Genomic DNA, 13,097 nt, shown 5'->3' with positions numbered 1-13,097 from the left:
CTTGGATTTTATCTGTTTGGCGGTGAGGAGTATCTAAGGGAGTTTAACCTAAAGGGTGGTTTTCTGCATGCTGTTTTTAGAAATCTGGGAGAATTGGCCACCTTGGCTGCATCTTGCCCAGGCTCTCTGACTTTCGGGAAAGTCCTTCTCTGACGCTGTCCTGCAATGGCGGCGGCAGCCCTTGTGTACTGCGATGTGGGGAATGCTGGCCAAAGATTTTACACTGTGATGAAAACTTTTGCCTTTCCAAATAATTTATTTTAAAAGTAGTATGAACCTTATCCATCCCTTTAAGGTGGAGGTGACTAGCGTCTGGGCTTTGGATGGATATGGAGCGTGAATAAACTCACCAACATTGATAAGGATGGCTTTTCAAAGGCGACGGCTAATTGGCGATGGGGGTGGGGCTTAGGAGAAGTGGAACATTGGCTTGTCTATCACTAGTCTCTTTGCAGAGGTTTCTGACAGAGGAAAGCTAATCAGGAGACCTGCATGGGGAGAGAGGCGTGTTATTTAATTAGCTTTACAATGGGCTGACTTGAAGGCACGTGGTGGTTTTAATAGAGGGAGATAGATGTCCTTTTTTGCAGGGCTAATGGTTGGGAAAAAGCAGGGTCTTTGTTCAGGCCCAGCATGAGGGCTGTGATCTCTTGGAACCTAGGGCTGCCCCTGCTAATAATTTTAGACAGAGCTATTCAAGGCTGCTCTGTAAGAGAAAAGAAGAACAAGAACAGTATTGTGTATGCAGGATCACTGCCCAAACCTCCCCAAAGTCACTGGGGAAAAAAAAGGAGAGCAAGAGGACTCAGCCATGTGCATTTTGGAGTATGTCCCCATCATTTATTTGCTATGGTTGTTGGAAAGGGCAAAGTGACACTTCCATCAACTTGGAGCTGAGGTGGGGTGACTTAACTAAACACCCCCAGAAAACCAATTAAGTCTGCTTTCCCAATGATACAGCACTCGTCTTGCCAAAATGGAGCGGGCAACTAGCGAGAAGACTATGACTGTTCTCTGCTGCCAGCCTTGATGGCTAGGCGCCAGGCAATGGTAGTGCCAGAATGCGAATTACATAGCTGGTGTAAATGGCAAATTCTGTGTTTTTAGAGGGCAGTCCTAAGAGCACCGATGCTTTGACTGGTGGCCCAAGGGGCAAGATGAGAAACCTTTCCCTAAGGTTCTTTTGGGCAACTGGTCAGCATAGGTAGTTAACACCAGGGAGCAGAATACTTTATCTGAATTCCAGGTGGCAAGTCCAAGCTTGCAGGGAGTGCTATCTAGATTCAGAATTCTGTAGCTAAAATGTATGTGTATGGCACAATTAGAGATAGATAGAGGTTTAGGTTTATAGCACAAGTTAAACTGTTCATGCCACTGCATTCCAGCCTGGGTGATAGAGCGAGACCCTGTCTCAAAAAACAAAACAACAAAAACAACAAGAACTGTTGGCTGGCAGAAAAAGAGACAGCCAAGGAAAATGTAAGATGCAATAAAATAGAAAAAGACTTCTGTGAAGTGAGGGCAGTAAGGTGCTGCCTAATGGGTGCTAGTTTGGGAGGTACCTCAAGCAGAGTGCTATGAGGGCATATTGAATAGCATGTGGGATTCTTCTCAGATTGAAAGTCAAATGCTGAGACCAGTTGCTTAAGAAGGTCTTATTTTGTTTAGGTTGTAAAAATCATTGGCTATCAAACGTGCAATCCGGAGAGTGGAGAGCCCAATACTGGAAGGAATTCAAGAGGGTACATATTCCCTTTGCTGCTAATTTGTAATGTAGCTGTGAGTATATGATTAGAACTTCCATAATTGTATCTCACATCTATATAGTGGGAATTAATCCCCTTTCATCCAAGAGGGATGGTGTCAAGGATTTGCGTGATTTGCATACCCAGACCAAAAATTATCTTTGTCACTATGTCGTGATTTTAACAGCACACATGAAGATAGGACACTGTATCCTCATTTCTTCGTAAGAATACTATATACTACAGTTTAGATTAACATTCATGAAAATTTTATGCTCACTAAATCCAAAGTCACAATTCTGATTTTTAAAATTAATAACAGCAGTGAAGACTTACTGAGTCTTCATCCTGCATCATGCACAGTGCAAAGCACTTGGCACTCATTCATCTCATCTCATCTCAGTTCAACTCTGTGAACTAGGCACTTTCCTCATCTCCATTCTGTAGATGAAGAAACTGAGGCTTTCTGAGGTCAAAGACTGACATCTGGAGAGCAGTCAAGCTAAAATTCAAACTCTCGTCTATCTACTGCCAAGCTTGTGCTCTTAACCCACTCTACTATGTTGCCTCCCTGGTTATTTTAGAGTTTAAATTTATTCTATAGTGAGGAAACCAAAGCCTGGTAGTTTCTGCTTGGCAAGAAACTGCAGGTTTTTGTATGGACTATTTGGAAACAGGAACACTTATTTGGAATAGCCTTTTTACCTCCACACCTCAGTTCAATTCAATTCAATTCAATTAGACAAATACTCTCTGTAGGAGAAAGCATTAGCTCACTAAAAGTGGATGGGTATGTAGATGCTGGACCTTTCCTGGATCTAGAATTTTGTTGCCAGCTATCTGCTCTCTCTCAATGCTGTGGAATCCCCTGAAAGAAAAGTTTATAATCTTCTTGATTTTTAAAAATTCTCAACAATTATTCAGAATTTTAAATTCCTGGAAAGGGTTCTCTCTTGGGAATCTGCCATGAGAGCGCTGACTGCCCTTTGTTCTTTCCTCTCACAGTCCGTTGCCAGCTTCCCACCCAGCTGCACCTCCTCCCACCCCTCCCGGATTGGTCCCTTGTGGTACTTCCCACCCAAGGCCTTTTTGTGATGAAGTCTTTCAAGATGGTTTCCCAATCTGGGGAGAACACATGTTTCTGATCATTCTGATGAAACATGTTTCCATTAAGAAGCAACTTCTATATGCTTTCCGCTTTCTTCATTCTGCACGTTACCTGTCATTACCTATCACTGCCAGCCCTGGACTCTTGAAAGTGTTTCACAGGCCTGTCTGATTAAATGGCGCCCTCTTACACGTCACACATGCCCATTTTGCTTCTCTTCTTTTCACCAACTCAACAGAAGAAAGATTTTTATTGTATGGGAGCCAATCCAGATAGATGAGATGTGAGCTGGGTCTGTTCCACCTCATGAGTCATGGGCAGGACCATCCACTACATTCTGACTCCTTCACAGGGCTGATGCAAGATGTGGAGTGAGCACAGCTGGCTTCTTGTAAATTAAAGAAGACTTCATTTCTTTTTGGCCCTTAAGAGCTGAGAATCAAATGTGAGCTGTAACGCCAGAGAAATTGACATGTCCCTTTTCGAGCTTCTTATTCAAATCTGTCAACTTTACATCATTGGCATGCTTGATGCTCAGTAAATTCTAAATATGAATAATTACATTGGACACCCTAAAGTTGCTTTAATGAATTTATGCTCCTGCATATTTATGAAACTCAGATTCTGTGCACCCTTTTCAGGAGAGTACATACCAGAATAGAGGTTTGAAGCAGCATGGGAACTTAAAAAGTGCTGTGCATTTTACTTCCTCTGTTGGTAGAGTTAGCATTGGTGAAGCTAGGATTCATATTAATTCATTATGACACTATAATGCTGCTCATTGAAGGTTGCCTAAGGTAAGATAGGCACAGATTCTTGAGTAAAATGTTTGTGGTTGACTGCAATGACGTACTCAAAGAATGTTATATTTACTGACTAAGCAGGCTGTTCTCAGTGTGACACATCAATGTTTTCTTGGGACTCTTATATGGAACTGGTTCTGGAAGAAGTGATGTAAAATAATGTGTGTTCATGATTCCCCCTCAGAATTCAGGAGAAATGATGAGCCCTCACCAAACCCAATATTTCCTTGGTTTTTAGGCTTTAAGATCAGCTGCCTTTTCTGTTCCAACATCTTGATTACCCATTAGCAGATACAAACAATGAAGTGCAGAGAGTAATACTCTACTTCGACAAGAGTGGTTAGGGCTGCTTTATATGTTTCTGTGCCACCTGCTAGATGGTAGCAGCTTCATTTGATCCTCCCTGTCCTTTTCATTCCCATCTTCACTCTCAGCCCATCCCCATGTCCCCCCGTTTCTACTTCCAACCCATACCCTTCCTCACTATAGACTCACCTGTATAGCCAGAAGATAGATTTCAAAATACAGTGCTTCTGGAGTCCTGACAGATTAAACTTAAGAAGGTGAAAGGGATTTGTAATAAGCACCCTGGCTCACCATAAAGCATGTAGCAGTCTATTCTTTCTCATAAAGATGGAGGAAATTGAGTTCATTTCATGTATTTCCCTTATCTTACAAATAATGTATATAGCAGTTGTACATCTTACCTTTGTGGAAGCCAGGGAAGTAAAAGATTCAACTCGAAGTTCGGAAATTCCTGAAGACTGCTTCTGAGCAGCCATCTGAGAATATGAATAGCATGATGTATAAAACGTCCAGGCTGACGATCAGACAACTGATTTGCTTTGTGGTGAGCCAAATGTCGTTTTTTACATGAAGTCTCAGAATAAAAAATTAGATAAAAAGTAAAATGAATATTGTGATCGTAGCAACATTCTCCTTTAAGGGGATGGGAGGAATGGGAGGAACAGAATAAAACTTTACGAAGACCTTTTTAGTTAGAAATGAGTCAGTTGGTTGGATCTTTAATCTTAAACTTTGGGCAAATTTGAGTCTCACTTTGACCGAACCAGGCAAAACAAAACTGGTATCTGAGCTTCATTTTTCTGTAAAAATATTACAGGATGTTAGGAAGTTAACTGTTCATTAATTAAATAATGAACATAATTTATGGGGCTATTACTACCTTGAGCTAAACACCATGGAGTGTAATAATGACGAACCTCAGTTGCTGCCTTTAAAGAGTGTAGGAGACTGACACGCATATTCAAATGTGTACTAGGAGTGTGCTCTTGAGCTGAACAGAAAAGTGACAACTTGCAGGGGTGGGGTGACAGCTTCTGTGAGGGAAATTCTTTGTGTACTGCAAATGTCCACGTGAGGAAAAGACTGAGAAACACACTCTATATTCTGCCTAGATTTTCAGCTTGACCTTCCCTTGTGTCTTCTGTGACCTCCTGAGATCCTTTCACCTCCATTCTATCCTGGATCCTTTGCATCTCTTCCAGCATGAGGACCTCCCATTGATCTGTTTTCTGTAGTTCCATGACTGTTGGCTATGCAAGACAATTAATTAAAGTATGGGGTACTTTACTAGGTTTTAACTGCATTTTGAAATCTTGTGGACTGAAGTCCCAGAATGACAAGAACATAAAATCACTGTGACTCTACCTCCTCATCTCCTCCCCTTCTCTGTCCTCGACTTACCCTTCCATTGTTCTCAGAGGACTTCCCTTCCACTACTTCCTCCTGTACCACTGTCCCTTTTCCTTTCAGGGCTATTTCTCCTTTTTGTGCTCCACTTATCTCTGCTTCTTTATCTCTAGGGTGGTAAATGTTAGTCTTTTGGGGCAATTGATTTGGCATTTTAAATGAAAGTAGTGGGGAGAGGGGAAAAGATTCCACAGTGAAATTGTCTTGATGTAAGATTCAAATCACAACTGCAGAGAACATCTGTTTTGAAGTTTGATGTCGTCTTTGTAACCCAAGAGAAAAGCAGAGTAAGATCAGAGGAAGGCCTTAGCCTTCCACCAGGATGAAACCCTGCAGCCTTGGACTGTGGGTGAAATCCTGTAGCCCTGGGATGCAGAGCTTCTAGGAGACTGGCTGTCCTCTTCTGTCATATTATTAAAGGATGTTGGTTCTCTTGCCATCTGTGCTATTGCCATTATCCCTCTACCTCCTCAAGAGTCCAATTCAGGACAACTTAAATTGGAATCCCAATTACATGTTCCCCAAAGGCTCACAGAATAGCCTGCATTCTGCATTTGCAGCAATCCCAGGCAATATGCTCAGCCTGCTTCGGGGAAGCACACAACACTGGGTGTGGATGAGACCTCAGAACCCTCTAACCTTGGGCAGCTCCTTACCTCTTCCTGTCTGAGCCATGTTTGATTTGCTGCAAGAGGAATACATGTCTAAACTGCTGGATTTTAAAATGTCGCTTGGTCTGTGGATTAGTCCAATCCATTCCACATTGTTGGGGCTGCAGATGCAGTTGAATAGTTCATAATTATAGTCTAAAGAAACTGCAGACAGCAATAGAGCCAACCCAGGCCATTTCTCTCCTGACAGCCCATGCCAAGCTGTCTCCCACAGGGAACCATAGTGTGGTTATCCTGCAATGTATTTGCCCAAAGACAATACATCCAGTGTAGAGAATAAGTTGCATCTCTAGAAATTGAGTCTGCTCATCTATCTACTCCTATGTCCATTGTATCCTGTCTTGTGTCTCAAGGGTGTCTGGTACTTCTCCTGCCAAAGTGAAATGCAAAGTAAATGCAAGGAGATGCCAGGGAGAGAACTGCTATCGGGGCATCTGGTTCTAGTACTGACACTGACTTTTTTAGGTTGTGTGGCCCTGGAAATAATAATTTCCTCACTCAAACTCATTTTTCTCCTCTGGTAAATAGGAGTGCTGGACTCGGAGAGCACTGATAATCTCCCATTGAGCTCTAACATGTGACAAACGCAAGACCTAAGGTTTTGTCTCCAAAGAGGCACTACAAATGTGATCTTCTTTCAGAATTTAAACTGTCACTTTACTGTGACTCAAAACAAATATAAATCTGTAGTTCTCTTCTTCAATCAGGTAGTTCTGGAATTTCTCAAGTGAGGCTGATGCTGGGCAGGTTGCCAGTTTAAGAATTGAGGAAGGGGCTTGAAGAGATTTTTAAATGAAATGTGGTGATAGTTGTTCTATCTCTCCCTGGAGATCGTTCAGGAAAATTGAGCATCCAAGCTATTCTGCAAAGAGATGGCTGTGGAGAGACATTTAATGTGATTTCTCACATATTCTACTGTATACCAGATCTTAATAACAATAATCAAATACTAATTCTCACCTAGACACTGTGCTAAATTCTTTGCATACATTATCTCATTTAATCATTCAAATAGCCTTAAAAGGTGGGTGCTACTATTATCCCTAGTTGAAACATGGAGGAACTGAGGTTCAGGATTGTTTAAATGACTTACTTACCTGTGGCAATTCAGCTGGTTAGTTGGTAGAGTAAGAATTTGAACCTGAGTCTTATTCCAAAGCCCACACTACTATCCTCTTTGTTTTCTTTTAGAGAGCTTTCCAGGGCAAACAGGCTCCCAAGTCCTCCCCTCTCCCCCAACCCCACCCCACCCTCCCTTCTTCCCTCCTGACTGCAGCTCCTCCTACCCTCATTGTTTATTGTGCCTTCTAAACAATAGCCAATGAGTCTGTGTTCCATTCTAGGGAGAGCTAGGGCTGATTTTATTCCCTGAAACAGAGATGAAGTTGTGACACAAAAAGGTTAAGTGGCTTTGGTGAGGTCACAGAGCCAGCCTGCAGTCAGCAACAGTACCATCTGAGAGTCCCCTGACTTGGGTCCCTTAGCTGACCCTAAGGCCTTTTGGCATCCAAGTTTAATTAAGAGAGTTATTTTAATTTTCCTTCCTATCTCTAATTTTCCATTTTATTGCTGCCTGATAATGTAGATATTGAAGTGCCAGGCATTTTTCTTCCCTAGTGTGCTTTTTAATGACTAAACTTATCATGTAGAAACCACTTGCCTTAGAGGTAAGCTTTCAAAGCCTGTTTCTGTGTATGACAGAGACTGTTGCCTTTTCTCAGAGAAAAATGAGACCACAAATGCAGCTCAGACAGGTTGTTGTTAATTGAGGGCTTTTTTTTTTTTTTTTTTTCTAAATCTTACATTTATACCAGTAAATCAACATCTGTGAGTCATAAACTGGTTCTGGATCAGCCGTTAGTGGTCTGAATGTTTTTGTACCTACCTTCAGTAAAGCATATTTTAGCTCAAAACTCAGAGATTCTTTGTTTTGTTGAAGTTCAAGACTCAGGAGTAGACAACATGCTAGGACACTTCTGGAGAGGGAAAGTCTGTCTTCCATGATTGTTCAACATTAAGTGTACATTTATATTTCCTTTTTATTGAAGTTGGGGTGGAGTTGAGGGAGGAGTATAAATAAAAAGGAAAGTATGCTTTTTACCTACTCCATGTGCTTGAGGAATTCCTGTATGAAGGTGACTATTTTCTGAATATTATTGTCTAGCTCCACTCTTCTGTTCCTCAACTCCTGCAGACTTTCCTTGGCCCTTATTGACTTGACGTTCCTAGTGTAAGGCGATTCAGCACTTGGTAGGATATAATTAGCCGAAGTCTAAGGAATGCTTAAAAATACAATTCTGTTTTTTCCCAAATGCAGGAGGAACAGACTGCCGCAGTACAAGCACAAGCACAGAAGTATTTATTTGATTGATTTTTTTTTTCCTGAGTGCCTTAAAAACCAGATATGGTATTGAAGTATCTTGCCCAAGTGGATGAAAGACAATGCTTGGCTGCTGTTGTTTGGCTGGTGGGGACACTGAGGCATACGTGTAACTGAGTGGACGTGAGTGCTGGGGATAGAGGTTCTGCTCTACTATGAAGGGAAAAGGGCACAGCCTCTGACACTTTTTAGTTCATCTTCACAAGCCAGAGCATATCAAACTCACTTAACCATTGAATTAGGAAGCCCATAGTGACCAAAAAGTTGATAGTTCATCATTCAACACACATTTATTGAGCTCTGTAATGTCTTAGGCACTAGCCTAGGCATCCTTTTTTTAGCATACGATAACATAGAAATATCATTTAAAGTCCATATGAACATTTAGAAAAATCTACTTGTGTCCTAAAGAGAATGAACAAAAATTTCATTTATCAACATTGATTAGATTAATGAAGCATGACCCTGGCAGAACTGATCGGATTATTGTATCTTAAATATGTAAAAAATATTTTAACATGACCTTATTAGTGCTCTTCATCCAAATCCAGGGTTAGATGCATAACTTCTGATGGCATAAATATTCATAATTAGTATCATCTGGAGGTAACTTTCCTGGCAGCCTGTGGTGGCGCCTGGCTATCTCTCCAAACTCCTGCTTTACGCAACCCTATTCCTTGATTTGGACATTCACACATTTTGTTTCTGTGCTTCAGGACTGGATTAGGAAATGGATGATTGACTATCTGAGTTGTCACTATTGAAGAATTAGAAAGAATAATTTTCCTCATTGGTAGAGTGGAAAGTGTTTACAATTTAATCATGGTGGGCTTTTTTAGTATCTAATTTGGGTGGATGTTAGCAGCAGTGTTTAGGGCTAGTCTGGGGAAGAAAGTTGAGGAGCAGACTGGGGAAGAGAGAAAGGAGTTGCTCTGAGGAATCTGCATTTGAAAATAGAGAAGTACTCACACTTGGATTAAAAAATGCCAACATTTCCTTAATACAACATCAACAAAACAAAATTCCCCAAAGCAACTCTAGATTTGTTCACTTCTTCTCCTGATGAATTCATAGTGAGTAAGGCAGAATTGATTCAAGAACATTTTTTTTTTTTTGTGGTTCATTTGGACGTGTAAATGTACAATTCATTCATCAGCTGTTTCCCTAGGCTTTTCCCAGGACCAGAAGTGTCTGTTCTTGTCATCTGGAGGCCAGCATTGTTTTCTCATACCTTTTGGAAACACAGCTGGATTGCAACAGTCTTTGTTCTTTCAAAAATTAGGACTATCACATACAAATATTTTCCTCTGGTCACTAAGGAGGGACTTAATCTGGAGTTTAGACCAGGAGCCAGAGATTTTTCTGTTCCTGGCTTCCTCCCCGATTTGCTGTGGGAAATCTGCAAATTACTAAGGCTTCAAGGGCACAAAACTGGGTTTAGATGAAGGTAAGCCTGTGTGTTAAAACTTACCAGAGGCAGAGGTTACAGTTATAGTCAAATGTTGGGAGTTCAAATGTGCTTAGAAATCAGGACACATTAAAAATAGCTTTCTCTGAGATTGCTCAGGAAGATTTATGTTTAATCTTTCTGTTAATCAAAGATGGAGCTCAATGCCTGGTTCTAGCTATGTATTTAGATATAAATGTATTGGTTGATTTGTTAATTAGGACAAACTATCTCTATTTATTACAACCAATGTATTAGTGGCAAACCATGAATTATTCGGGTTCATGTTGTTTTATCTCAAGTGTTGGGAGTTCCCAAATGGAACAGAAACTGTGCATTGTGATTCTGTCATGGCTGCCAATGATGTACTCCAGAAATTCAAAACCACAGAGCCTCTGCATCACTTTTTTGGTGGCGGTCGTGGGAGGGTTGTTAGTTTTATCTAAAAGAGGAGAGTCTGCGAAAGGAAAGACAAAGCTTTGGCCAATGGTGACATAATTAGAGGAACAGAATAATTAGAAATAAATCATAACTTCCCCTTCAACCCAACCACTGCTGGAGGTAAATTGGAAGCTTACGGAAGCTCATGGCTGGGTTCTAGTTTGGGGTCCCGTTCTGGACTCTCCTGCCAACGCAGGAGCATTACATGGGTGGGCTCTGAAAAACTGAAGCCTCCTCCAGAAACACACGCCCTGACTCAAGATCCCGCTGGAGTCCAATACTCCTAAAGCCCTTTGAGGACACGGGCTCACGAATCCCCGCGCCTGCCTGCACGCTCGCCTTCATCCACATGCCTCATGTCCTGTGTGTCAGTCTTTGTGAATGAATGATGTACACGCACTTGGAAAACTATGCTGCTACTGGGTGGGGGAGAGAGCGGGTGACCAAGCCCTCAAGAATGCGTGGAGAATCAGACGGACTTTCCCGAAACGGTGGAGGCGGCCTGTGCACCCAGCCTGCACACCCGCTCCCGGCCCTTCCCGCCCCTGCCTGGGCTCCGCGGCCGCGGGCTCCACGCACTGCTCCTCCGCGGTCGCGGCCCGGCCCCGCGCTCGCCAGCTCTTCCTTTCGCTTTGGGCGGCGGGCGGAGATTGGCCGCGGTGCTCGGCCCCGCCCCCGGCTCCCCGCCCTGCCCCGACGCCCCGCCCCTCGCTCCCCCAAGCGGACATCGCCGGGCCCGGGGCGCGCGGACCCAGCGGCCGAGACGCGGCGCCACGAGAAACGCCCTAAAGAGGAGGGGAGAGCGCGGGAGGGCGAGAGGGAGGGAGAGCGGCCGGGAGATCGAGAGCGAGCTAGGCAGCCGCCGGCGGAGAGGAGGGAGCGGGCGAGGGCCGGGCAGGAGGAGCGGGCGCGGCGCGGGCGAGGCTGGGACCCGAGCGCGCTCACTTCGCCGCAAAGTGCCAACTTCCCCTGGAGTGCCGGGCGCGCACCGTCCGGGCGCGGGGGAAAGAAAGGCAGCGGGAATTTGAGATTTTTGGGAAGAAAGTCGGATTTCCCCCGTCCCCTTCCCCCTGTTACTAATCCTCATTAAAAAGAAAAACAACAGTAACTGCAAACTTGCTACCATCCCGTACGTCCCCTACTCCTGGCACCATGAAGGCGGCCGTCGATCTCAAGCCGACTCTCACCATCATCAAGACGGAAAAAGTCGATCTGGAGCTTTTCCCCTCCCCGGGTGAGTGGCGACGGCCGAGGCCCCCACCCAAGCTCTCGGCCAGAGGCCGGGGGTCCCCTGGACTTCTTCCCCCTTTCGCCGTTCCCTTCTGGGCGGTGCATTTCTTCAGGAGCGGGGGATGCTGTTGGCAGCTGGATTAGGAGGACGAGGAGGAAGAGGAGGAGGAGGAGGAGGAGGACTGTTGGTGGCCCTAGACCCTTGGTTTGGGGGGTGGTATTTATTTTCACAGCTGTGTTTTTGTCAGTGGTGGGGAAAAGCTTATAGAATTTCCAGCGCCCCATTCCTGCTTTTTTTATTTTCCCAAATGAGCGAGAACCCTCTGGCCTTATTCCTTAATGTTAAGGAGAGATGGACGCTGCCTCAGAGGACGTCATCCCCTGACTCCACGTCCCCCGTAGAACTGAGGCTGGGTGGAGGCCCCGGGCAGTCTAACGGGTTGGCCTTCAGGCAGATTTTCAAATAAGGTCTTGCCTCCCCAAGCGTCCCTGTCACATGCCTTGCCCCTCTTTTCTGGGTTGAGGGTAAAGAGACCGGAGGAGAATTGAAATTATCCTCTTAACTTTGAGAAACGTCCGACCCTATTCATGTAGGTTACTTACTTTACCCGTGTTTCTAATCTGCCATAAATTTTTCTTCTGGTACCAAAGGTCCGTTGGAAGGAAAGCATCCGACACCCAAATGTGACTTTGTGTCTTTGGTACATGGTGTTGTCCAACTCGTTCATTTATATGCATTCGAAGAAGAGAAGGATAGGAAGTAATGTTTTTTTTTTTTTTGTCTTTGACACAAATATTGGTGCTAAGCAATTTAAGAGAGTCTGGCCTTACAGAATTTCTGAAACAAATGTAGTTTGAGAGGGAAAGATGCTTTCTTTTAGGATAAGGCACTGCCAGCTATCCTTAGAGATGAGTGATTTTGGAGGTGAAAGTATATAGAAAGATATAGAGAGAAGGCAATGCACCCTGGAAAATAATTAATTTTAAGAACAGGCTCCTCTGTTGTATCTGATTATCAATAAGTTTAGTTGCTGCCCCCTGTGGTTAACACTTCTTTGCCTCTGCCATAATTTATTGCTTACTTTAACCCTTTCTTACTCTGCTTAAACTTTCAACACAACCAAACTGATGTTGTGTCATTCTGAGGTCCTTCAGAAATATTAATAAAGACATGTAGGTCTTGTCCCCTCCCTCTGGGCCCCCTGACATTCAGCTCCAGGGCTGCTGTGCACAGAAGGCTGAGATTGTGTCTCCTCGCAAGGATGATGGTGGTGGGAGCAATGCTGAGAGCGCAGCTGGAACCATGGAGACGTTTAAGGCACTTGGGCCTACAATTCAGAGATGATGTTTCTGTGAGGGTTGTATTTGGGGGTTCGAGGAAGCTAGAATGAGTTCTGTTCGTCAGTTGATTGAAACCATATATAGAAGTGAAAAGATAGTTCACAACAAAGATATAAACTCAACTAATAGGTCCTTTCCTTAAGAATGGCGTGTTTATATGTGTTGTTATGGGTGTTTATGGGGGAAGAGACAGATTTGGTCATCTGGGAAATATCGTG

The 13,097-nt window shown here is 43.7% G+C and overlaps 1 protein-coding gene across 4 annotated transcripts in view; it reads left to right on the top strand.

Moving 5' to 3' along the window:
- ETS1 (ETS proto-oncogene 1, transcription factor) overlaps positions 1-13,097 on the top strand; it is a 129,253-nt gene that overhangs the window by 54,280 nt on the left and 61,876 nt on the right. The window contains exon 1 of one of the 4 annotated variants that reach the window (XM_055273704.2): positions 11,059-11,542. The exons of 1 other annotated variant lie outside the window; for it this stretch is intronic. In XM_055273704.2, the coding sequence (XP_055129679.1) occupies positions 11,461-11,542 (82 nt within the window). In that variant the 5' untranslated portion in view covers positions 11,059-11,460. Of the gene's footprint in view, positions 1-11,058; positions 11,543-13,097 lie in introns of those variants that run through there. 2 more of the 4 variants (XM_055273708.2, XM_055273707.2) reach the window with 2 other exon arrangements.

The sequence above is a fragment of the Symphalangus syndactylus genome, chromosome 3 (assembly GCF_028878055.3).
Source record: "Symphalangus syndactylus isolate Jambi chromosome 3, NHGRI_mSymSyn1-v2.1_pri, whole genome shotgun sequence".
Lineage (NCBI taxonomy): Eukaryota > Metazoa > Chordata > Mammalia > Primates > Hylobatidae > Symphalangus > Symphalangus syndactylus.
The sequence above is the reverse complement of the archived record's forward strand: the minus strand, read 5'-3'. Positions and strand labels throughout refer to the sequence as shown.